We start from the raw sequence: 27077 nt of genomic DNA on the forward strand, positions 1-27077 counted from the left end.
TGTGGTCCTGCACCACGACTGACCTTTAATAAAATAAGTAAAATATTGTGTATTTTGAATAAGTTCCAAAATTTTTTTTTGAAGAAACAAATCTACCGTTAAGACACTTCATTTCCCACTTTCAGCACAATTTTTCGAGATATTGCGTGTTGAGTCGCAGAAATCAACGCCGTGCCTTGTTCATCAGAGTTAAAAAATAAAAAGAAGGGGTGGAAAATATAAAGAAAATCCAAACAGAATTCGAACTGCCAATCAAGTATAAGATAGCGACGGAACGGCAACGAAACGACACCGTTCATTCTCTACAGTCTATTTATTACGAATAATAATTTGATATTGGAACTTAGGTATCAAATCTATGTAAGACTAGTACTTAATTTGGTTCAAGGTACAGACTTTCTTAGTTTAATGCTAATAGACATTGTGTTATTTTTGTATCTATCCAAACTGACTGATCGGTCATTTCGAAATTCGACTATCAAGCAAAAGCAATTTAAATTTATCCTAGAAAAAAAAATTAAGTTACGACAAGAGTCACCACGCGGTGCACCTTGGAATCATCCATTTTCAGTAACGCAGAGCGTTGGCTGACTGACTCGAAGAAGAAAAAGAATATTCCTTAGAGTTGAACGTCTTACCACAACATTATTTAGTCGGGTATCAGGATGGCATCAATCGATAAGTTGTCAATATTTGTGTAACTTCATGCTGCATCTCTACCGTGCATTATAGCAGGGTAGACAGAGGGAATCTCAAATCGTTAAGACATTCCGTTACCCATGTATCGCTCAATTTTATGACATTGCGTGTTAAGTGGTGGCACTCAACGTCGCGGTTTGTCTTATTATAGAGCGATAAAATAAAAATAATTCATTTCTCTGAGTGAGAATCGAACCCAAAACCATCGCGTTTGCAACCAGACACTGCGCTGATGCGCAACGAGAGCCTAAAAAACACTATTTGTCTAGACATCAAATTCTAATCAACAAATTGAATTAAGCTAAACCTAAAAGACACATAACTATATTTTACCTTAAAGATTCTAAAAATACACAAAACACAAAATAAAAATACAAAAATCGCTACCGCCTATCACTTACGGTGTTACATTCAATCGCAATGTGGCAACGTTCCACGTCGCTGCCGCCGCGCGCCGTCTGCTTCCGCTTGCAATTGCACCACACAATTAACATGAACAGTGCATTTGCTAATTACCATAGAAGGATCGAGAGGAAGAAGTGAAGACAGTATTAAGAAAGAACAGGTTTTCTATTAGCTTCACGCTTTATCTCTATTTGGGTAGCCAGAAAGAAAGGACTGCTAAATACTATGGTAAATTTTAATAAATGGCTTAGAAATTAATATACAAGAAGATGCAAGTACGGTTGTTTTTATAGATTTAGAAGCATTTAGCTTAAGACGTTATCGGGGAACCGTAGAACAGTGTTTGTCTGTATAGAGAGGTTGTAGGTTCGATTTCTACATAGAGAAACAATTAAAATATTTACATAAAAATGTATAACTAACCTATTTTTAGTTTATCGTTTTTAATTTATCGCGCATAGTTAAGTATTTGAAATACATACAATTTTAATCCGACATTTCAAGCATTCGCAAAAAATATGAATACATAATTGCCAAATTACAAGCGATTAATCCGTTGTACAGAGTCCTTGAATATTTGTAATAATACCGAAATCCAAAGAATGTGCTTGTTATAAAAAAGAACGGAACTTTCACGGATTTTAACATTTTGAGAGATGATAAAAATATTATATTTTCAAAAATATTATAATATATTTTCTACATGCAACGGAACAAAGCCCGGCGTTAAGTACTGTCATTCAAAACGAATTGTCTAAAAAATTGGCAAGGCATGGAGAATCGAGTGCTTACCCAGCTATACGGGAAAAAGCTGTTTTTTTATACTACACACAGGATCCCTCTAGGTTCCCTCTGCGTTCCTAGTTACGCGGAAAGCACCTGCCTGAATTCTAATAATATACTTTTAAATTAATTACAAGTTCCTGTGAAAAGCATTAAATTGCACAGTGCTATTATGTTACATAAATAATGTACGTATATAATTATTAGGTAATCAACCTGCTCCTACTGTTAAATAAATAAAGACGTATTAAGAGAGAGAAACAATCTCGTAATTGAACACGACGATTGTGGGTTCAAATTCCACTAAGGGGAAATTTATGTTACTTACATAGAAAAATTGCGGCGTTGAGTTCCGCAAATTACCTAGCAATATCTTGGCAAACTTGGCAGAAAGTAGAAAGTAAAATAAAATAAAACATTTACAGGATCCGTTGGGTCTTTTTAAGCTAGACGGTGTATCCCGCACATAGCAGGATAGACAGAGGGAACCTTGTATTAATAGATACACTCCGTTGCCCACATTCCGTCGAATTTGGGGTATTTTTGTTGAATGGCGGAACACACTCCTGCACTTTGTCTTTTTACCAGCGCGAGGAAATGAAAATAATTTTAAATATGTTACATCTAATGAATCGAACCGACTAGGGTAGTGGTTAGAGACCGCACCTTGCTGCTGTTCCATAACGGCCTAATTAATGTTCAAATATTATATTTATATGAAAATTGTAACCATAGTTCCGGCATCTCTAGTATATGGTGATATTACCGCAAAACGTCCTTCAGTCACTTTTTGCTCGACTTACAACGTAGACATTAGACTGGCGTTTTAAATTATTATTTACGTTAGAATGTTGTTAGAATACAATTTTTTTGTTAGCGTAGGATTAGTTTATCGATAAATATGTGAAGGGAAAACTTGGAATTCTTTTTATGAAGGTTGTACGAACGAAGGAGCATAATATTTGATTTCTGATTAAATATTTCACAGTTGAAAAGTATGGAATGCGGATATTTTAAAATAAATACATTAGAATTATATCAAATTATATTATTTTAATAAACGTTGCGGACACTATATTAAAATATATTATAATTAATTTCGTTTTGCGTTTCGTGAGTGGAATTTCGGGACATCTTTTATCTTTTTCTTTTAGTAAGCTCGTACACACTCCCCAAGGAGAAAAAATATATATGCTAACATATAATACTGCCACATACCTAATAACGCGTTCTTATTTATCCATGTCTACTCTAGTATTGTTAAATATTTTTTTAGCTTCACTCTGTATCCCTGAATTCCCCAAAATACGGAACTAAACACCGCACTTTGTCTTGTTACCAGATAGAGAAAATGGAAATAATTCATTCCTCCATTTGGGAAACAGTAAATTTAAGATAACTAACATATGTCATACATACATGTAGGTACATACATCAATTAGGGATTCCTGTTTAATTGCGTCATTAACGCTTACAATCAGTGAAAGGCTATAAGTCGAACTTTTTAAATTACGTTACCGCCTTTTAAGCAAAGTATAATCGTATTAGGTAATAAAGTAAATAACTCGTCCTGGTTCCCTTTGGACACTTTGTAGTGATTGTGGTACGAATTTCCTTAATATTCAGACTGATTTTCTTGAATAAATAAAAAGTATTTAATTAATACATAATATATTATATATTTCATAAAGTCAATATTCAAATATTTGAGTAGAAGGTACCTAGTGTTGAGACACTGCTTTCGCCCACGCACCGCTCAATTTCTGAGATATTGTGGGTTGTAGACATCACCGTGCTCAACACCGCTCTTCGTCTAACTACCAGAGTGTAAAAAATAATATTCATTCATTAATAATCCGTATTTCCGAGAAAAAAAGAAAAACTTAAAATGTTAATATGAAAAAAAAAGAAAAACATAAAATGTTAATATGAAGTAATATCTATCTATCTATTTCTTTTTTTTCTTCACGCTAGAAGGCATATAGAAGGTAGGCAGAGGAACCTAGTGTTAAGACACTCCGTTCCTTACTTTCCGCCGAATTCTGAAGCCTTAATGTGTTGAGTGGCAGAACTCATCGCGGCGTTTCTGCCTCGACACCAAAACAAAGAAATGGAAATATAAGTTATAATAAATATTTATTTCCTCGACTGAGGATCGAACCCACAACCAGTCGCGTTGTGTCCCTGCCACGACTGGCATCAAACATAAGTTTTATTATAAAATATTTTACATAATAAAATATGAATTTTATTACATACATAGGTGAAATGAAAGCACTGAGTTATAAAAGAAATAAGCACAGTATTATTTTAACGTTTACTTGAATTTCATGTCTTATGTCAGCATCGGCCGCCCCGCCAGTTTCTTACGACCTTAGTTCCCTCTCGATTTTGACATTTCACTGTTTGGCGCCAAACAAACTGTACGCCATTTTGTTTTTTTTTTTTTCACGCGAAAGAAGTTTACGGTTGACTTTTTATTGTCTAGTGAAAGTGTTATTTAATCTGTGCTTGTGATTTTTACTTTTTTTTTCTTTAATTTTTGTAAGGATTTGTGTTTTTGGGTAAGTTTTAATACTTTAAACTTGTGATAATTTTAAACTTGGTTATGTGCAATATTTGTATCAATGTAAGTAAGTAAATGTTGAAATTGAGAATTGGTAATTTATTATGAAACTTTTTATTTAATAATATAATTGGTTTATAAATTGTGATTTTTCATTTAAACTTATATTTAGTATGGTAAAAGTGTAAAAAATATAGCTGTCTCAATGTTTATTGTAATGACGCTTTGTGAGATTAGGAAAGATGAATTGTTTTCACAGTAAAGGTTATTGAACGAATTTACTTACACAACGGCATTGCTCTATGCCTGTCTTTTTATATTTTTTTAACTCCCTGCTGTATCCCACATATAGCAAGGAACGTAAGGCAGGTGTCTTACTTATCCTGGCAAGGTGTCTTAACACTGGATTCCCTCCAGGAATCCTGTATTAAACACCTTTTTCTCCACCTATGTCCAATTATTTGACATTGCGTAATTAGTGGCAGAATTCAACGAAACGCTTTTTTTTTGTTACCAGAGCTGGAAACAATTAATTCTTTTAAGTGAGAATCTAACAATCAAAAGATTTAAATGGGCACGTATCTGATCAAACGAGGTGCCGCTGTGAAAGAAATGAAGTAAATTATTATAGAATTTACAGTTAAGGCCATGTTTAGGTAACACAACAAAAAGAAATCCGAATATAAAGAAATAAATTAGACTATTCATTTATAATTTTTTCCCAAACGATTGTGACTTTGACACAATAAAACATACCTACCTAAGTTCATTGTATTTCCATGCTTAAAGTAAATGGTTTTCTAGTTTAACAGTGTCACACTTATTCCCCTCATACTGAGATTGACGGACGAAATCTAATTTCCAGACACTCCGTTTTCCACCCTAAATTCCAGACTGCGTGTTAAGAAGCGGAACTCAACGCCGCGGCTTGTTTCAACAATAAAATCTCCAAGCGGGGATTGTTGTTGTTGCCCACTGAGCCACCATTTTTCCCCCATAACAGGGTAGACAGGGGGAGCCTCTGGCTAGTGTTAAGACGACCCGTTTCCTACATATCATCGAATTTTCGAAAAAAATCTCTAATGAATCCTGAATCCTGAGTTGGAATAACGTTTACAGTTACTGTCATTTTTACAGTCAGATGCTATGCCATCAAGACGTACGTGTAGAGAAATTAAAGGTCAAGAGTAATCCAATCCATTAATAAATTTTATGAATATATAATTATACAATTTGTTATTACTTGTCTATATTTTAATTGTTTACTGGATTTTAAGATACCAAGAAGAAACTATTGATGACATATATTTTGTACTTCAGTTTAAGATTTGCATGTGTCAAATTAATAAAAAAATGTGTAAAAATGGCGGAAGGTAAAGATCATATAATAGTATACATTAGACATCTTTTTTGGTATTTTTTTTGGCTGTATAAATCGTATGTTAAACAGAAAAAACTGAACTTACTGTTAAAGAGTTCCTATAAAGATAAGTTAATTTATAATGTAATAAATAATACAGATTTTAATCAGTAGAGTATTTAGTAGATTATATCTTAATAAATATATTATAAAGAGTTTAAATGAATGAAGAACATTGTTTACTTAATTATTTATATTATTATTAATTAAACTTGTTATTTCACTTATATAATAAGTATCTATATAAATACGTGAAGCAAAAACTTTGAACCTACTTTTACGAAAAGCGGGGGAGTATTCAATTTGGCACACTTATAGCTTATATATACGAGAGTTGCAGAACGCTAAATATTTTTCAATAATAATGCTTATAAGGTAGATTAAATCAATAAATAAATATTACACACACTATCATAAATTTGACAATATTTATAATATAATATTTAATGTGACAATATACAAGGGGGGTCACCATGCACCGGGCGCTATTTCTAAAGGGGCGCCGAATGGTCCTATGGCAAAACTATTTAAATATATATATTTAATACATATGACATTAAAAGGGTTTGTCTGGGGGGCGCTGAGCGCTTGCCCCGGGCGTGAGTTAAGCTTGCGTAATGTTTCTATAGTTTGCTAAAAAAAGAGGAACTGAATGTGATCTTGGACCTTAGATCCATTCTGCCTGTCCTGTTCTTTGAGTTACGACAACGTTGCCTCATATATGATATTCTTGATTTCACACTACTATAATAAAAAACAGTGTACGAGTAGATATATATCTAATAGGAAGACATCCTTACTTATTAAAATTATAAACATTATATTTTTTATTAATATTACACTTATATAAAATGTATATTTACATAAGGAAACAAACAGACGTATAAATGTGTATGGAAACTGCTAATGTATGCGAAATTATTTTATTGTTAAATTATAATTCCTTATTATTTATACGTAATATGTAAAATAACTTTATATAATAAAAAAAATCGGATTATTAATAAACGCTATATTCATATGAAATATGTAACTAAATGCCATAGTCATGGGTTTCAATTCTATAGAGGGAATACAAATCTATAAATATATAGTAGATTTACCTCATTATTGTAGATTAATGAGGCAAATCGTGACGCAGGGGAAAAAGCGTGCGACTGTAGATGCGACAGGATATGGGTTCGAATCCCACCATAATTAATAATTATCATTTCTTCATTTTCGTAACATAACAAAGGGCGGCGCGGCGTAGAGTACGGTCACTTAATATTCCTTTCCTCATTCAAGATGTCAAAATAACAGATGAATCTTTATCTATCTTTTTTTTAGTTTTTCATTCTATGTATGCTAATAATGGGTATAAAAGTTGCCAAACTATCAATACTCACGTATTTCGTCATACATAGTAGTTATTTGTATAGCATCGACCGTGGCATTATGTCCAACGAGTTTTACTTTCAAAACAAAAGTATTCTATAGCTTTTGTAGTCTAATAAGGATGTATGTTGAGAAATAGTTTTTTATTTTAAAAAACAATAAACTATGAATACAATATGTTTATTTAGAGCGATAAAATCATATTTCTTTTCTAAATTAATCTATATAATATACATATCTTTTCGATCTCTGTCCGTTACTGACTGATATTTTTTTATTATTTCTTTTTATTTCAGTTATTTTCTATATAATTTTAATGAAACAACAACAAAAAGGTTGAAAATCATCTTTAAATTCATTTTCTTATTGAAAGCTGCTGTTACAAATTTACTAACAGTTTTAATAAAACGGTAACTTAAAATAAAAAGTAAAAGTAAATCGTAAAGTTGCTTAGATACGCTTATTTTTGGTAAAAATACGGCAATAAAAAAGCGTTTCGAAAGGTTAAAGAGAATCTGCAAATATTTCATAATATTTTTATTAACTATATTAATAAGCGCTTAAATAAAAGACTATAACATAGATATGTTATGCCGAATATGTCAACTTTGAACCCGCACCTTAACATCCTACTACAATGAACGTTTTATACGTAGTGGTACATTACACTAACTTTGCGCTACGCCTCTCCCAGAGTCTGTTTTTAAGACACACATTACATGTTGCGGAATTCAACGCCGCGCTGCACTGAATAATCAGGTTATAAAAATACAATCATCAATACAATATTCATGGAACAAATATGAAAAAAACATTATAAAAATAATTCATTGTCCATAAAACATATATAAAAAGGAAATAAATAAAGAAAGGTAAAAACATCCACACATGAGATCACATATTCACACATGTGTTCAAACAATCACATGGGAATGTTCATTAACACATGACATATAACATATACGTGCACATGTGATTAATAATAGACAGATTATTAGACAGACATATTGAATAATATTAATAATAATAACACAAATGAGAATGCACGTTCACACATGGGAGTACGTTTTCACACGTATGATCAGACATTCACATATGAGAATACACGTTCACAAACTCAATATGTGAACACTAGTTTATATATGATATCACATGTTCACACATGTGATTATACTCCATTTTTGTTTGAAATTATATTTTTACGATGACGATGATTCACATATTCCCAAACTATAAAACATTTTTATCTGCTCTATCTTTTATATAGCAGAGTAGGCGTATTGGGAATCTTGTGTAAGTTAAAAAACTCCGTTTCCTATGTTTCGTGAACTTAAGATAAGTACTTAAGTCGCAATTTATCTAGGTACCAGAACGAGGAAATGAAAATCATCCATTTTCCCGAGTGGGATTATTATGAACTCACAACCATGGCGTTTACGACCTAAATCATATTTTTATTATCATTTATTCATATTTTCAAGTCACAATGCTGCCCCGTATGTTTCCAGGGAGTCTGTGAAGCGTGTCGCGTGTCGTAACATTACAGATTAATGACTATTGACCGCCAGTTTCTATTTATTACGTTTTCTATGACAATATGAATTTATATAGAAATTAAAAACGTCGTTTATCTTCTGTATTTAGATAATTTGAAGAAAAATACTGTTGTTTTCATTAAATATATATTTTTTTATTATTTAATCTAATTAATAGTAAATATGCTGTTATTATGACCGATTTTTTTACCTTTAAACTTTTTCCCGCATACAGCATGGTAGGCAGAGGGAACCAAGTGTTAAGATACCACGTTCCCCACGCACCGCCCTATTTTCACGTCATTGCGTGTAGAGTAGAGGAACTCAACGGCGCTCTTTGTCTTGCTACCAGCGAACGAGCGAGGAAATGAAAATAATTAATTGCGGGATACAACGAATCAAATAACAATTCAAAAGGAAAAAAAAATTGAAAATGCTTATTAATAGTGTTTACAAACATAAACACTGGTCTGTTTAGTTTCGTAGTTAGGCCCTAAACTAACTTGGCCTCTAAAGTTCGTCCCAGATTGTGATATACTAATATAAGATAGAGCGTGGGGCAACTGCGCCTTGACATTTCATATAACTATTATAGTTTGATGACAGAATTATGAAATGTTAATTTTACCAGTTTACTGCAGCCTCGCCTCCGTAGTCTAATGAAAATATTTTAATACTAAATACATTAAATTAATTCAGCTTCTTGATGTATCCCGAACACAGCAGGGTAGGCAGATGGAACCTTGTGTTAGGATACTCTGTTCCTCACTTTCCGCTAAAGCCTTCCATGCTAAATAGATCATCCAAAAACAAGAACGAACGTCGATCCTCACAACTTTTCATATTTGTTATTTTATTAGTAGGACTAGTCATCGCCAACAATTTTTTTCGCGTGAATTTTTAGACGTAAAGTAGAAAATCAAGTTTTTTTCCGTTCCCGAAGCATTTCGAGGAATCAAAAGAAAAAGAAAACCAATGAGGTTCGAACTAACAACCACTGTACTTACAATCGTGCATTTCACAATTGCGCCATGATGGCCTCTTCCAAATATTTATTCACATGTAAGTAATTATTTAACAAAATATTATTTCTTGGAAATACTTTCGATGTTTGTATATGCTAAGGAGGTACAATTTACCAATATTTGTTTTGAGCTAGCTTCAATGTTAAATTGACTAATACTCGACAAGTAACTCGGCTAAATTAAATATTTAAAATTTTCATTTTCTTGCTCTGTCTCCAGCAATGTCTCCAGAATTATGCGGGAAGTGGGCAACGGTGACGGCAAGTGTCTTAACGGGAGTGTCTTAATTTTGGGTTCCCAGGTTCCATCTATCCACACTGCTATGTATGGGATACAGTGTAAAGTAAAAACAAAACCTGGTTTTCTGTTAAGGTTACGGACGATAATTTTACGCGTTAACGCCATAAGAAAACATTAATGAAAAATTTTATATGCGGCGCTATCAGTACAAGCCCTACTCGGCCGATTCTAAAAAAGTAATAATAATAACCGCTTTGAACCAAGAAAGTGACGTGATATCTACATTATAAATAAACACTCACACCAATGGAAAGCTGTTCTTCAGAGCTTCACGAACTGTACTTAGATGAGGTCGTAGATTCGATCCCATTTGATGGAATACTCATATAAAATATATTTTCGTTAATTTTTTTGTGTTTGTGGTCATGAAATAACTGATTTTGATAGGTGTACTATTAATATCAGTTATTTTAAAAAACTCTCCGTTCTCCTTGCAAAAAAGTTTATTCCCCGAGTAGGAATCAAACTAATAACCGTCGCGTAATTAGACGTTGTACCTCTATGCCATGACGGCGTCCTTATGTAATATTATCTCATATTAAATATTAAGATATAGGAAATGCCATAAGGTTGTAAAGGACTTATGTAGAGAACCTATTGCGTAGTATCAATATGTATGTAGTTTGATTAATTATTATAATTTAATTTAAATTAATTGAAAGCGTCGTGGGCGCGCCTCGTGGTGCAATATGACTGACTGACTGTAACTGCGGTGGTTATGGGTTTGGTCTCCAATCGGGGGAAGCAAAATATTTATATTATTGACATTTTCCTGCTCCGGTAGATAAAACGTGGCGTTGGGATCCGTCATTCAACACACAATATCTGTAAAAGATTGGATTGAAGGCTACACCGTTTTTTATTTTAAATAGTAATTTAATTTGTAACATAAAATAAAAGCTTTTAAAAATCGTTATATCTAAGCTTTTTAAATAAGAACGGGGAACAAAGGATTGGGGAACGGAGTGTTTTAACACTAGGTTCTGCCTACCCTGCTGTGTGCCGGATACAGCCTGAAGTTGATTTCTTTATTTTATTTTTTCAATTTAATCAATAAAGAAGAAAAAATATGAAAAATCATGCAAAAATCGTTCTATCTAAACTTTTTTAGAACGAAAAGTCCTATAGTCTATGGTTATATTATAAAGCTGAATAGTTTGTTAGTTTAAATGCGCTAAACTCATTAGCTATGGGATGGAATAGAAAAAATATTTTGGTGTTGAATAGTTCATTCATCGAGTAAGGCTACGCTAGGCTATCTAGGCTATATCGCGTTAATAATTTTTATTTAATATAGTTATTATAAATGAAGAATGGAGTCTTTTAACAGCAGGTTCTGTCTGTTTTACAAAAAGATAAAATTAGTATTATTTATAAAAAGGATTTAAGTAAAAGATATGACGTAAATTGTAAGTCAATTAGCATCCGTATCTAAATTGTTATTCGACCTTTTTTCTTATTTGACAGCATTGAAACATTGATTACGTAGGACATATTATAGTAGACAAAGGTCGTCTGTTCGATTTACGGTCTAGCCATGATAACATTTTGATAAATTTCTATTTCAGTTCAGGACTCACACCGTATCACAAAACGAGGGACCTATAAATGTAATTTCTCTGCTCTGGTAGACAAGGCACAGCGTTGAGATCCGCCTCTCAACAGGTGTCTCACAAAATAGGCGGAAAGTAAAGTAAATAGAGTCACAGAGTGTCTTAACAAAAGGTTTTCTGTCTACCTAAAAAAATAAAAAAAAATATTAAAGTTTTGTTGACTAGAAATAGTATGGAAATAGATTACATATATTTATGCTGGCATTTTCTTACAGGTTTCTATCATATAAAATAATATAATTTTGCGTTTAAATTTAATAAAATAAAACAGTACACCTTTCATCTCGTCTACTATCAACCTCCTCATACATGCCCACCGGCTGGTCCTCATGTTTTGTATGTGACCTTCCTCCAGTATCATCGATGCTGTGTCCTCGAAGGTCAACCGATTTCCTGCCTCTCTCTTGATAATAAATATTTACTATATTTAACGACCATTAACCTACATAAAAATCTATTTTTATTCGTTAAAAGAGATTGTTTTTGCGCAGTGGCACAGCGAAACGCGGTCGTAGGTTCAATTTCCACTCGGGGAAATGAATTATTTAATATTTCCATTTCCTCGCTATAGTAATAAGACAAAATACGGCGTTGAGTTTCTTCACTTAACACGTAATGTCAGATTGGAACGTATTGTCTTAACATCAAGTTTCCTCTGCCTTTCCTGCTTCATGCGGGATAGAGCGTGAATGATGTATTTTTTAATATATTCATTAAGAAATGGCAAGTCTGGTCTGTGACATTACGCTAGTCTAAAGCCCTATACAGTGGCAGGCGCGGCGTAATGGTACCGGTGACATAACTGACATACCTACTTACAAGTATATTCGAGTAGGTTCGTTATATAATGGGTGTTTACACGCTATGCTATAATGTGAACGGCTTGAAATTTCTTATTTATATGTTTATTTTATCTTACTGGGAAAGCTCAGTAATTGGTAAAACATATACTGGTAAATTCTAGGTTTTACTTGGAAATATTGGTAACCAATATGAGTTGGTAAATGTGATGATTAAATTAAGTTAGTTAGTTAGTAAAAAAATCGATATCTAGCTTTGACTTGTTTTTAATTAGACTCAGATGCATTGAAAACATTCCTTTGGCCTCTTAAATCCTAGGCATTGCTCTCAACTTTTCACCCTGCAACCCAAGAGGCAACAACCAGAGGTATTGCATGGTACGTGGAACTTGTAGTGTAGTGCTGGACCTAAGAAATATGAGTATAGCCACGAGTGAATTTGATACCAGCTATATAGATTTACCAATTGCGCCACTGTAGGGTCTAATATTTTGTTAGTTACTTTCGTTGTATTTGTGAGCCGGTTACATAGCGTTGTGGGTTCGATTCTCGGTTGAATGAAGTATTTTCATTTCCTCGCTCTGATGACAAGATAAAGGCAGCGTTAAGTTCTGAGCGATCTGCTATATATAGGTTACAGCGGGTACCATTTTTTTATATCTATTACCAACATATCTCCTCCTTTTAATTTCAAGCTGGTTAAAAATGTTTCACGAGTAAGCAGTCTTAATAATTTGATTCAACCTTAGTAATAACAAATCAATTTGAATACAATACTTTCAAGTGACGGTAATCGAACCCGCAACCACCGCGGCATTTAATACCTTGAGGTCATAAAGGTTTAAATTAAATTACTCATTAGATTGTAAAATGTAGAAAATATTTTGCTTCCTACTGTACATATACTCGTATATATAAGATTTCACTTGACTTCATAGATAAAGTTACATACATTCGATATTGTGTACCACAAAGTTTAGCAATCGCATGTAATATCCTATTCAATTTTATATACGACTAGTCGTCGCCTACAAGTTTGTTTGCGACGTAAAATTGCAAAACGTTTTTTCCTGTTTTCTGTTTTCCTAAGAATTTCGAGAAATATTTTCTTTTAGCACCTCTACACTCCTTAACCTACTTACATGCCAAATTTCGACATTATAAATCCAGTAGTTTCGTCTGTGCCTTATCTGTCAGTCACTCAGTAACGAGATTTTTTTTGAATTATTAGTTTTTGCAACTTTAAGTGTTTTCCTGTATAACAGGGAAGGCAGAGGAAACCTATTGCTGACAACAATAATTTCAAGTTCGAAAAAAATAAAATAAAAGGGAAACTGTTAAGACATTTCATTTTTCACTTCGGCTCAGTTTTCCAGACATTGTATATGTCTACTATAGCGGGGAAATTAATATAAATTTTATTTTTCTAATTTTCTTTCATTTTCCCGATATAATTAAAAATCACAACGTAAAGCTGGCAACATAAGTAAATCTAAATAATCTGTTAGCTTCAAATGTTACTTATGGAACGTGTTGCGTAAATTAAACCATTCTTTACGGTTTATATAGAAACGGGCCGTTCACTTTGAATTCCATACTTCGTGGTCAACTAGTTTTTGTATGTTAGATACATTTATAACATTTTAAAACGAGATCGACACATGCGAAGTTCGTATTACAAAAAATATTGTTACCGCAGTCTCATTAGGTTCAACATGGCGCGGCGTTGAGTTTCGCCAATCAATTCACGTTTCTAAAGCAAGCAGAAGATTGACAATTGAAGTCAAAATCTAAGGACGTCACATCTGTACATGACATGCTAACTAAAACAAATTCTGTTACTTATCTTTTTTTTTATGAAAAAAAAACTATGTTGTTAAGTAAGGGGATACTAATGGCTCATGCTATATATAGATCCAAGATCCAAGTTCAATTTCCATTCTGCTCTTAGACAAAAAGTTATAGTCGTCCTTCAAGAACACAGTATGATGTAGATGGTACTGGAGGAAGGTCACTAAAAAGTATAAGGACTCTCCGATGGGCATGGATGTGGAGGTTGAAGACAGTGGACGAGGCGGAAGAGGTATGAGAACGTAGTGTTTGAAACCTCGTTCTCTCTGTCTACTCTTATAGGTAAAGCCAGAAGATAAAAAATAACAAAAAATATACTTTTTCAATGTAAACACTATTCTTATTTCTCAAGCTTGTAATAAAATAAGATATCTTTTATTGTATTATTATTTTCTCATGCTCTATTTTACATACATATATGTAATTCTTTTGATGTGAACGCTCATTTTGTTCTCTAAGAAATAAAATAATAACAGAAATTAAATTAATGACACACAATTAGTCGTCAATTAGCGTTGACTTGAATTAAATAAATATACATTTTATGTATTATTTTATACTAGCGAACCTGTTGCGGCTTCGCCCGCTTTTACTACTGGATTATTCATATAATGTATGTTTGCAAAGCACTTAAGATAATGTGAAAATTAATTAAACCCTAATGCAACCCGCATTTTCGTATTTTCTATAAGGATTTTCCAATTGTTTTACACAGCAAGGATTTTTTAGTAGGTACCGTAATTTTAAATCTGTGCTACTAATCTTTTCAAGTACTTATTAAAATATATTTAAATGACTATTTTTAGATAGTTAAATGACTATTTTTAAACGGAAGAAATTATAAACAAAAACCTACCTACTAATAACTACTACAAAAAATATGAAACCAAATATATCGCGCTGAAATAATACATTCAACTCCAATTATCCAATACGTGCAAACGCATCTAACTAAATCTTCGTTGCTATAGAGGCAGCCGGGTTTTTTTTTTTTCGAGCTTGTGGTTAATGCTGAAGGGGGTATTCTGTCCCTGATGAAAAGCAAGCACGACGTGGCTGCCTGTGAGGAAAATTAAATAGAATGCATGGGCCGGGAATCGAAACCGGGCCGCCCGCGTGGCAGGCGAGCATTCTACCACTGAACCACCGATGCGTGTAAGGCAAGTGGGCACGGCGGACGCATGGCGAGTGGCGAGCCGTTTCGCAGCAAGGATTTTTTTGATATTGTAACAACTTCTAAAGTACTTATTAAAGTGAAAAACAGTAAAAGACAGTTTTGGTCTACATGAAATGGCCAACGTAACTAATGTACTTATTTATATGCTGAGAGTAAGGGATAAGTGAAACTTGAGTAACATACAGCTGATGTGTCAACGGTGGGATGTGTCAACAATTAAATGCGTTTTTCTGTAAAACTATTCGCAATTTCGAAATATTGTAAAAAGCAAATTTTATCTTCGTTTAACGTAGAAAATTAATAAAGTATTTTAAAGGATAAGGATTAATAATAATATTAATACCATTATGGAAAAATATCCCTCACAATAAAAAATATATTGAAATTATTATTTTTAGACAGAAAAATGATCACTACACGTTATTCTTAAAAGATACGAATATGCTCTCGCGAACTTTTTTGTAGATCTTATTAAGAGGAACAATACTCCAGTACATTTTTTTCATGTAGTACTTACCATTAGAGCAGCGCATGCGCGAATGTGTCTCAACGGGTAGGACTTTATACACATTTATCGTATTTATGTTAATTTACATAAGAATGTACAAATAATAAACTATATATAAACCTTCTATGAAAAACACTCGACTTAATGGTGAAGACCGCATCAAAATCTGTTGGGTGGTTTAGAAGAAGAAGAGTTAGAAACAACAGACAGACACGAAAAGCGACTTTGTTTTATAAGATATAGGATAAATTTTTTCAGCTTTACCCTGTATCTTGTTATAAGGTAGGCAGACAGAGGGAACCGGGAACCTAGTGTCAAGGCACTACGTCCCTATTAATATTCCTGGTCTCCACTTTTCGACGAGTTTGTTCGAGAGTGAATCCAGAGTTGAAACACTCCGCTCTTAATGCACCACCCTATTTTCGGAACATTGCATCTGAAGTGACAGAACACAAAGCCGAGCTACTCTTGTAGCCACCCGACACCCTAGTTTTCATTATTAGATCTAGTAATATCTGAGAACTGATTACAATCCTTGAGTGAGTGACCTACATACAAGCGAACATTCTAACTCTGATAACCAATAGAGCATGCATGGTCCATTCATTTAATATGAATGAAAATAGAATAAAATTTTATGTGAAGTACTTTTTCTCTCTTAGCAAGAGGAAAGGCGTAGGAATAGGGAACCTAAGAAACTTATTCTCACATATACCGCCCAATTTTGGACATAAGCGTACGACTGTTAACACAACAGATTGTGGGTACGATTGCCACTCGAGGGAATGAATTATTTAATATTTTTTTATTATTTCCTCACTGTGGTAACGAGGCAAAGCGCGGTGTTGAGCTCCGCCACACAACACGCAAAGCCTCCAGAAATGGACGGAAAGTAGGGGCCTGAGCCTGGCCTAAGCCTCATTTTCTTATCAAGCTACGTCAAAACTCTTCTACATTTCTTTTACAATTTTTTTTTAGTGAAAAACTGGAATATTAATGTTTAACTAATTGAATTTTTACGACGAGATAATTGACACTTAAAAACAACATTTACATTTAGATTGACCATTTCATTATTATCTGTAGATGATTACATGAAAAATTGTGAAACTGTACAGTCTAGTAAATATTTAGTTCAAAGTCAACATTTTTTTCTTTTTTATTTACAAATGGTGCTTTTTTTCAGATGGACCAATTACTTCGATACGTACACATTGAACGGCGAAAATGAAATTTGAAATAAGTGCCATATTATTTTTAAGTTCTCTTACGTTAGGATTGACCAAATCTATTGATATTCAAAAGTTTAAGGAAGACAATATAAATGATATAGAAAATGATATAATAGATTTTGATGATGAATATTCTGTTAAATATGATAAGAAATATGAAGTACTTCCTTGGACGCCAGATGATTTTAAAAAAGATACTTATAAGTACACTATCATTAAAGAAGAGAAAATCAAAGAAAAGAATGAAAATACTGACAATAGCAGAACAACATTAGATTCGGTGACAGATAATATTAAAAAAACAACAGAATTAAGTGTTATACCACTAGAGCTGCTAAGTACGACTGAAGGTGTATCAGTTAGTGTAACAGATCATACACCAGAACCTGACTTGACAGTAATACCCCTGAGTACTACACAGAAAATTCCCCTGGAAATATTTTTTAATGAATCCGTAACTTTGCCACCTTCTACGGAAGTATCTGAAGATTTCAATTCTACAACCGTGTTTTATGAAATGACAACAAAAACAATAAATATCACCGATACTATAGACAGCAGTACCACAGTATCAACCACTAACGACAAATATATATTACAGTCAGAAACAGACGACCCGTTTATAACCCAAGAAGACGCAACAGAATCCTTTATAATTGTCAAAAATGAGACAAATATTTTAAACAAAACGTTGAATAATGCAAACAATAATAGTGACTCGATCGTTGATGAAACAGACAATATAGCCGCAAACGAAGAAGTACCAGTATTCACAGAATTAGATACAGAAAACTTAACTGAAGTGCCAGAAGATTATTATGATTCAAAGGATATTGTGCCCACACCTACTCCTAAAACAGACACTCTATCAGTGATTTTTGGATTCGCTGGTAGTGTTGTAGAAAGTGTAGTAGAGAGTGTGGCAGAAAGAGTTGTACCAAAAGGATTATATGACCTATTTAAAAGAATGCAAAGGCAAAACGAGTTGTTAGAAGCTGAGAAATTAAGGAGCAGAGAAGAAAATGGCGGAATAGGTATAATATATATTAATAGTAAAAAAATATTTGTATAAACAATGAACTATTTAAGTCTAAGCTAAATAATATGAGAACAATTTATCTTAAACAATTTATAAAACCATAAAAAATGTGTTAATATTTTAATATTTATCTTTTTCATCTATCAGGTCAATTCACACGTGGTGTGATTAAGACCATATCAACAGGGTTAAGCAGACCTTTCAGTCAGCTCATGGCTGGTGTCAGAGACATCGGTTCCTTAGACAGTGATCGTGGTTTCATCAACAGTTTGGCCTCCGGAGTCACCAGTGTTGCCAACGTTGCCAATTCCATGGTAGATGTCTTTAAGGACAGAGTTGAAGCTATTTATCCTGGTAAACTTTGGTTTTACTTACTATATTTCATAAAATAAATATATATTTGTTAAAGATTAAGCAAATATGGACGTTGGTTTAATTTGTAGTTGCGAATTATCTTTCATTTTCTTGATCTGTTTACAAAAAGTTCAATTAAGCTTAAAAGTAACAAAAACCGCAACAATAAATAACTTAAAGTGGTATGACAATCCTTTCTTCATTTTCGACCTGAACTTGAGACATAGCGGGTTGGGTGGAGGAACATCTCCACGGAGGAAATCGAACTTGTATCAATAACGGGTGGAGTTCTCTAAATAGATTTCCCAATTAAAATTGTCGATTTTGCTAAGTTACATAAATAAGAATACGACGTTAAATTTAAATAATGTACAACACTTTCAGGTACAATCTGGTGTGGAGACGGTCACTCCGCGCAAGCTCGCTCTAGTGACTTAGGTCTCTTCTTTTTCACGGATACTTGTTGCAGGCAGCACGATGCTTGCAAGATGTATGTATTGGCTGGAGAAACGAAATTTGGACTCACCAACACTGGATTGTTTACCAGGTCATCATCATTTTTTTAACGAAAATAATATACGTAATTAAATTTAGAACCAAATTGTGTCTTTCAAAGCAAGTTATGACTTTAATGGGCCATTATATTACAAATGAGAGATTTCAAGAATTTAATAATGAATTATTGAAAAAAAAAACAAATTTTCAGCCAATTTAAGGTCTATGAACTCCTCAACCTTTTAAAACCTCGCAGCCTTATGACACTTATCATACGCGTGATGGTTGTGAGTTCGAACCCGATTCGGTGAAATTATTGATATTTAAATAATTTTCATTTCGCCGCTCTGATAGACAAGACACAGGGTTGACTTCCGCACACAAAACCCACCATACCTTAAAATTGGACGGCAAATGGGGAATGCAGTACCTACCTAACGCTGTATATGGGTTCTGGAGGCTGCTTTCTTTATTCCAGATCTAATGAGCATTTCCGTTTCTCAACATCATTAACAAATTGCTACAACCATTGTATAAACTGTAAACAAACTCTCATGACTTACACTTTCCCTTTCGCTGTCAGTCATAACTAATATAAATGTATACTACAAGAATAAATGAGCTACAGAAAAATATTACGCATTATCTTTCGTAGTTATGCAACTAAATGTTCTTGATATTCGTGAAAACTGGTTTCTTTAGCCCAATTTCCTGGTTATGTTAATTTGGTTGGTGAAATTGGCTGTTATTGAAAAGGTCGTGGATTCGATAGTTAATTTATATTATGCATGTATGCGTCGTAATGACATTGGTGTATATTTGTATTTTTTTATAGCTTCACGCTATATCCCGTACATAGCAGGGTAGGCAGAGGGACCCTGGGAACCTAATGTTAAGACACTCCGATCGCATTAAGATACTTTATCGAATAGTATTGTTTGTTAAGTGGTGGAACTTAACGCCGCGCTTTGCCGTGGGCATTGATATCACAAACTGAAAGTCTTGACATTAGGCAATTTATCCACGTACCCTGCTATATATATATACTAGTGGATCCGAACGCGGCTACGCCCGCTTGAACTATACGAATATTTATTAAATATATTTATGAAAGTATTTTCAATTTTCAATAGAGAGATGCGTTAAGCAAGCTCAATTTGGGTGACGTTTACCGTAACTTTGCAAATCGTTGCTTAGCAACGACGGTTGTTATTAACATGGCGGAATAAATTGCATGTCAAATTAATAAATATTTTAATATATTGGTATACTAGCGACCCTCTTGCGGCTTCGCCCGCTTTAACTACTGGAATATTCATGTAATGTATGTTTGCAAAGCGCTTAAGATATTGTGAAAATTAATTAAACCCTAACGCAACCCGCATTTTCGTAGTTTCAATAAGGATTTTCCAATTGGTTTACACAGCAAGGATTTTTTAGTAGGTACCGTAATTTTAAATCTGTGCTACTAATCTTTTCAAGTACTTATTAAAATATATTTAAATGACTATTTTTAGATAGTTAAATGACTATTTTTAAACGGAAGAAATTATAAACAAAAACCTACCTACTACTAACTACTACAAAAAATGTGAAACCAAATATATCGCGCTTAAATAATACATTCAACTCCAATTATCCAATACGTGCAAACGCATCTAACTAAATCTTCGTTGCTATAGAGGCAGCCGGGTTTTTTTTTTTTCGAGCTTGTGGTTAATGCTGAAGGGGGTATTCTGTCCCTGATGAAAAGCAAGCACGACGTGGCTGCCTGTGAGGAAAATTAAATAGAATGCATGGGCCGGGAATCGAAACCGGGCCGCCCGCGTGGCAGGCGAGCATTCTACCACTGAACCACCGATGCGTGTAAGGCAAGTGGGCACGGCGGACGCATGGCGAGTGGCGAGCCGTTTCGCAGCAAGGATTTTTTTGATATTGTAACAACTTCTAAAGTACTTATTAAAGTGAAAAACAGTAAAAGACAGTTTTGGTCTACATTAAATGGCCAACGTAACTAATATACTTATTTATATGCTGAGAGTAAGGGATAAGTGAAACTTGAGTAACATACAGCTGATGTGTCAACGGCGGGATGTGTAAACAATTAAATGCGTTTTTCTGTAAAACTATTCGCAATTTCGAAATATTGTAAAAAGCAAATTTTATCTTCGTTTAACGTAGAAAATTAATAAAGTATTTTAAAGGATAAGGATTAATACCATTATGGAAAAATATCCCTCACAATAAAAAATATATTGAAATTATTATTTTTAGACAGAAAAATGATCACTACACGTTATTCTTAAAAGATACGAATATGCTCTCGCGAACTTTTTTGTAGATCTTATTAAGAGGAACAATACTCCAGTACATTTTTTTCATGTAGTACTTACCATTAGAGCAGCGCATGCGCGAAAGTGTCTCAACGGGTAGGACTTTATACACATTTATCGTATTTATGTTAATATACATAAGAATGTACAAATAATAAACTATATATAAACCTTCTACGAAAAACACTCGACTTAATGGTGAAGACCGCATCAAAATCCGTTGAGTGGTTTAGAAGAAGAAGAGTTAGAAACAACAGACAGACACGAAAAGCGACTTTGTTTTATAAGATACTAGTGGGCCCGGACGCGGCTACGCCCGCGAAAATATAAGCCTAAATCATTAAAATAAGTTAAAAAATAATAATAAGTGGAGATTTATTATTAGAAAAAATATCTGAGTAACCGAAATGAACAAACCAAAGAAGTAAAAGTAACTAAAGGAAATTCTTAATATTAGAAAAGAAAACCTAAAGTTTGCTGTGCGCGCGTACTAAACATTTTTCTATATTAAATAATTATTAATTTTTGCGAACAATATTAAATAAAATCTCAAATGATTAAAATTACGATATTTTAAGTGTATAACATCGGTAAATCGGAAAATCTATAAAAAATTACAAAATCATTAAAGTCATCTGCCCGTTCGCGTCGGTCATACTCATACTATACCACTCGTAGGCTAGGTCATTTGGAATCAGTCACATCTTAATTATTTATTAGAATGTTATACAGTAAATTATAATTTCCATCTAGATGAAATGCTAAAAGTGACTCTTATATTTATTTTCATAAGGATGAATATCAAATTATAGAAATCATCAAATTTTTGTTAATGATTTGTATAAAGAGATTTGTATAAATCTATATCGGCGCGCACTAAGCAAACTGTATGCATTAAGCAAACTCACTGTGGGTGACGTTTTCTTAAAACTGCAAACTTTGCAAGCTGTTGCTTAGCAACGCGTAGGGACGATTGTTATTAACATGGCGGAATAAATTCCTTGTCAAATTAATTATTTTAATATATTGGTATATAACGAAAATATTACAAATATGAGAAAAAAAAAGTATCCTATGTTCATCCCGGGACCCTCAAGTATCTCTATATGAGTATTTTATCACAATTAAATTAGCGGTTTGGCCCTGATTGCGGAAAAGACAGACAGACAGACAGACAGACAGACAGACAGACAGACAGACAGACAGACAGACAGACAGAGTTACTTTCGAATTTATAATATAGGTATGGATATCGATAATATTACAAATATGAGAAAAAAAAGTATCCTATGTTCATCCCGAGACCCTCAAGTATCTCCATATGAGTATTTTCTCACAATTAAATTAGTGGTTTGGCCCTGATTGCGTAAAAGACAGACAGACAGATAGACGGAGTTACTTTCGAATTTATAATATAGGTATGGATATAGGATACAGCATGGAGATAAAAAAATGATAGGCATCTTTATAGCAACTGTGTATGATATTTACATGGTCCTCTTAGACACGCCTCACTCTACAACCCACAACGGTAATTTAAATAAATTGCGTACGATATAAATCTTACAAGAAACGTTTATTTTCATTTTATTGCTATAATATACGCTAGGCCGTCGTAGCGCAGCAATATAGTGTTTAGTGTACACAACGGTTCTGGGTTCGATTACTACTTGGGGAATGAATTATTATTATTTGCTCCCGCTGAGGAAGGAGGTGAACTCCGTCACTCAAAACCCATGTCTCGAGAGATAGCGGATGATGGGGAATGGAGTGTCTTTACCGTAGGTTCTCTCTGTCTACCCTGTTATGCGAAAGAGCCAATATCTTTGCAATATTTTAAAAAGTGCAAATAAGTAGTTTGTCGCACTTTTTATCGTTATTTTTTAATTTGTAGCACTATATTCCATATCGGCTTCACACAGGATACAATGGAAAACGGGGTGTGCAGGATACAGCGTGAAGTTGAAAAAAAATCCTTTACTAAAGTAGTAATTTTAAAATTATAAACATTAATAAAATCACAATCTTCTCTTCAGCTTTGAAACGTAAAATGAATTAAACTTTAAATGTTAAAACAAAACGATGTAAACAAGTTCGCAATGACAAGTATAAAGAAATAATTTATAAACGCGGGAAATTTTTTATATCTAAATATTAGTTTTTTTATTTCCCCGCTCTGCGAAGCGCGGCGTTAGGTCTCGCCATACAATAGATAATGTCTCAAAAATGTTATCTATGCTTACTCTGTCATATGCAGTAAAAATCTAAAGCTAAAAAATGCATTGGTATCTATTTGAAGAGACCCCGTTAAAAGGCACATTAACACTCTCCACTCTCCGGGTTCCTCTCTCTACCTATCGAAAATAAAATATTTCCACTCGAAAGTTCAACATCAATGCCTCATAAATTCGGTGAAAAGTGGGGGACGGAATTGTCTGAACTGGGAACCTAGTGTGTTAAAACTAAATTCCCAGGTTCCCACTGCCTACCATGCGATGTGCGGAATACGGCGTGAAGAAAAAAAGAATAAAAAAAAATATTTTATTACAAACTATTAAACTAATCTCTTGTTTTGAGCAGTTGTGTAAAGCTATTATTTAGCTGTCATATATTTATTGTTACATATTATTAATACGTAACAAAGTGACAGTTAAATATGGCGACACAAGTAAAATTACATTATAAATTACTATTATTTGTGTTTGTATTTAAAAACTTATCATTTTTGGACATTATGTAAAATTACACATCTTTAGATCAGTGGCACACCATCTGACTGTAAACAAGGGGGTTGTTGATTCAATTTCCACTTGGGGATGAATTATTATCATTCCCTCGTTCTCATAAGAAGATAAAACTAGTCGTTGAGTTCAGTCACTTAAAATGCAATGGTGAGAAATTGGTCGGAAAATGGGGTACGGAGTGTTTTAATACTATACTCTATTCTGTTATGTGCGGGTTAAAGCCTGCAGCTAAAAATATTATTAGTTCAGTTTTAGCAGGGTAAAAAGAAAGCATACTATAAAATACTTCGGTCTCTGCCTTAAATACTATTGAAGAGAAGATTTCACCCTAACGTGGGTTCGATTTCCAAGAAGGGTATTGAATTGTTTTCATTCTCTCGATCTAGTAACAAGATAAACGTCCTCAACGCGTAGTGTCTCGGAAATTGGTGAACGCAGTGTTTTAACATTAAATTCTCTCTCTGTATGTCAAGCTATTTGTGGGATACAGTGTATCCTATTTAGCAGGATTCAAACTCAGGACCATCGAGTTTTATCACTATGAACTAACAGACAATTGATTGTATAATATGTATATGGCAACATATACAATTCGTTGTTTGTAGCTAAATTATTATAAACTAGCGACCCGCTCGCGGCTTCGCCCGCTTTAACTACTAAATTATTCATATAATGTATGTTTGCAAAGCACTTAAGATAATAAAAAAATGTTTTGAAAATTAATTAAAGCCTAATGCAACCCGTATTTTCGTAGTTCCAATAAGGATTTTCCAAATGTTTTAAAATAAACACAAATAAATAACACAAACAACAGAAAACTTAAACGAAAGAAATTATAAACAACAGACTACCTACTATTCTCTTACCCAAAAATACTTAAACGAAAGATGTAACCAACTATGTCGCGTGGAAATACAATTATTGGATAACTCCAAAATACGTGCAATCATTTCTAAATTTACTTTGCCACGCGCAGAATTGAAGCATTCTCTCGGCCATCTAGTAGTCCGTAGTAGTCCGTAGTAGTTCCGAACGACATCAGGGCCTTGGTTCACTGACGGTTAATGCTGTTAGCCCTATTGGCTTTTACAGCGACACCGGTTGGGTAGGGGAGAGGGTACTTTGTCCCTGATGAAAAGCAAGCACTACGTGGTCTGTGAGGAAAATTAAATAGAATGCATCGGCCGGGAATCGAACCCGGGCCGCCCGCGTGGCAGCCGAGCATTCTACCACTGAACCACCGATGCGTGTAAGGCAGGCGGGCGCGGCGACGCTAAACGTCGCGGGGCGCGAAGAGACGCATGGCGAGTGGCAAGCCGTTTCGCAGCAAGGATTTTTTGATAACGTAACAACTTCTAAAGTACTTATTAAAATGAAAAACAGTAGTTGGCCAACGTAACTAATATACTTATTTATATGCTGAGAGGAAGGCATAAGTAAAACTTGACTCGATACAGCTGATGTGTAAACGGCGGTTTAGAAGAAGAGTTAGAAAGGCCAGACAGAGGCGAAATCCGACTTTGTTTTATAAGATATAGGATAGGATAGGATATGATAGTTTATTATATGTACATTTTTCCGCATTTCTTTGCTCTGGTTAAAGTTATATGCTATAATAGGTTTGATTCTTTATTTTTACAGCCTATTATAGGATGTCCTTGTATACAATATTGACAGCTGACTTTTTATTGCTCAATATGAACATATTTTGTTTCGATGTAACCCTTGAAAGGGCCACGTAGAGCTGTCCATGTGAAAAACACTCAACGCTTAAATCTAAGCCCGCAACGTCAAATGTTTGGCCTTGAGATTTATTAATAGTTATGGCAAATGATAATTTTATAGGAAATTGTAGCCGTTTGAATTGGAAAGGAAGATCTGATGGTATGAGAGGTATTCTTGGAATCAAAACCACTTCTCCAGTACCACACCCGGTAATTATGGTGCACTCTATAACGTGTGATTTCAACGATTTAATTTGTAAGCGAGTACCGTTACACAATTTTGGAGGATTGAGATTTCGCAGTAATATCACAGGACATCCGACTTTTAAAGTTAATTGATGTGGAGGGAGTCCTGAAGGCTGTAAAGAGTTAAGGAACTCGGTCGGAAAATGGACAGCTTCTTCCATATCCATTGCACTATCAATAGAGCGGTACGTTTGCGTTGTCGCATTGATTTTTGAAAGAATCAAGTCGTTAAGTTTGCCTATTTGCTCGTTTGTTGGTGACAAAATAGCCCTCTCCTTGAACCAGGATAGTGTTTTTGTATTTATACTCTCAATCCCAGGGTATACTTTTTCAACCAATTCTTGCACTGTATTCACCAAAACGCACAGGCTACTATTTTCTAAATTTATTCTTCCATTATGATCCTGTGCCATCTCTCCATTTCCTATTTTAAGCAACAATTTTGCAAAATCTCGATTTTCATCTGCAAACAATGAGACTCTCATGTTTGTTTTGAGTTCTAGTCTGTTAACATGTGGCCATAGATAAGATCTCTTAATTGACGCGTTGATTTCATCCGCTCGAGTACCCCTTGTGACGACCGGTAAAATTTGACGAAAGTCGCCTGAAAATAGTACTGTACATCCTCCCATTGACACGTTTATATTGCGTAAATCACGCAATGTCCTGTCTAAAGCTTCAATGCTAGTCTTGTGTGCCATCGTAGCTTCGTCCCATACTATTAATGAGCAGTCACGCATCAGTTTTCCAGTGTTACTTTGTTTCGAAACGCTACAGACACTCGTACTATCTTCAGTGGCAATTTTAAGCGGTAGTTTGAAGGTAGCATGAGCAGTTCGACCACTTTCCAA

At 33.9% G+C, this 27077-nt stretch overlaps 1 protein-coding gene across 1 annotated transcript in view; it reads left to right on the forward strand.

Annotated features, from left to right (window-relative positions):
* The first annotated feature begins 4275 nt into the window (after window positions 1–4275).
* LOC146533661 (uncharacterized) overlaps window positions 4276–27077 on the forward strand; it is a 30345-nt gene continuing 7543 nt past the window's right edge. The window contains exons 1-4 of the mRNA XM_085194746.1: window positions 4276–4451; window positions 17246–18325; window positions 18478–18684; window positions 19069–19231. Of these exons, the coding sequence (XP_085050872.1) occupies window positions 17287–18325; window positions 18478–18684; window positions 19069–19231 (1409 nt within the window). The 5' untranslated portion in view covers window positions 4276–4451; window positions 17246–17286. The remainder of the gene's footprint in view (window positions 4452–17245; window positions 18326–18477; window positions 18685–19068; window positions 19232–27077) is intronic.

Source organism: Heliconius melpomene, chromosome 12 (assembly GCF_056956725.1).
Source record: "Heliconius melpomene rosina isolate 202511_hmr_F chromosome 12, ASM5695672v1, whole genome shotgun sequence".
NCBI classification, from domain to species: domain Eukaryota; kingdom Metazoa; phylum Arthropoda; class Insecta; order Lepidoptera; family Nymphalidae; genus Heliconius; species Heliconius melpomene.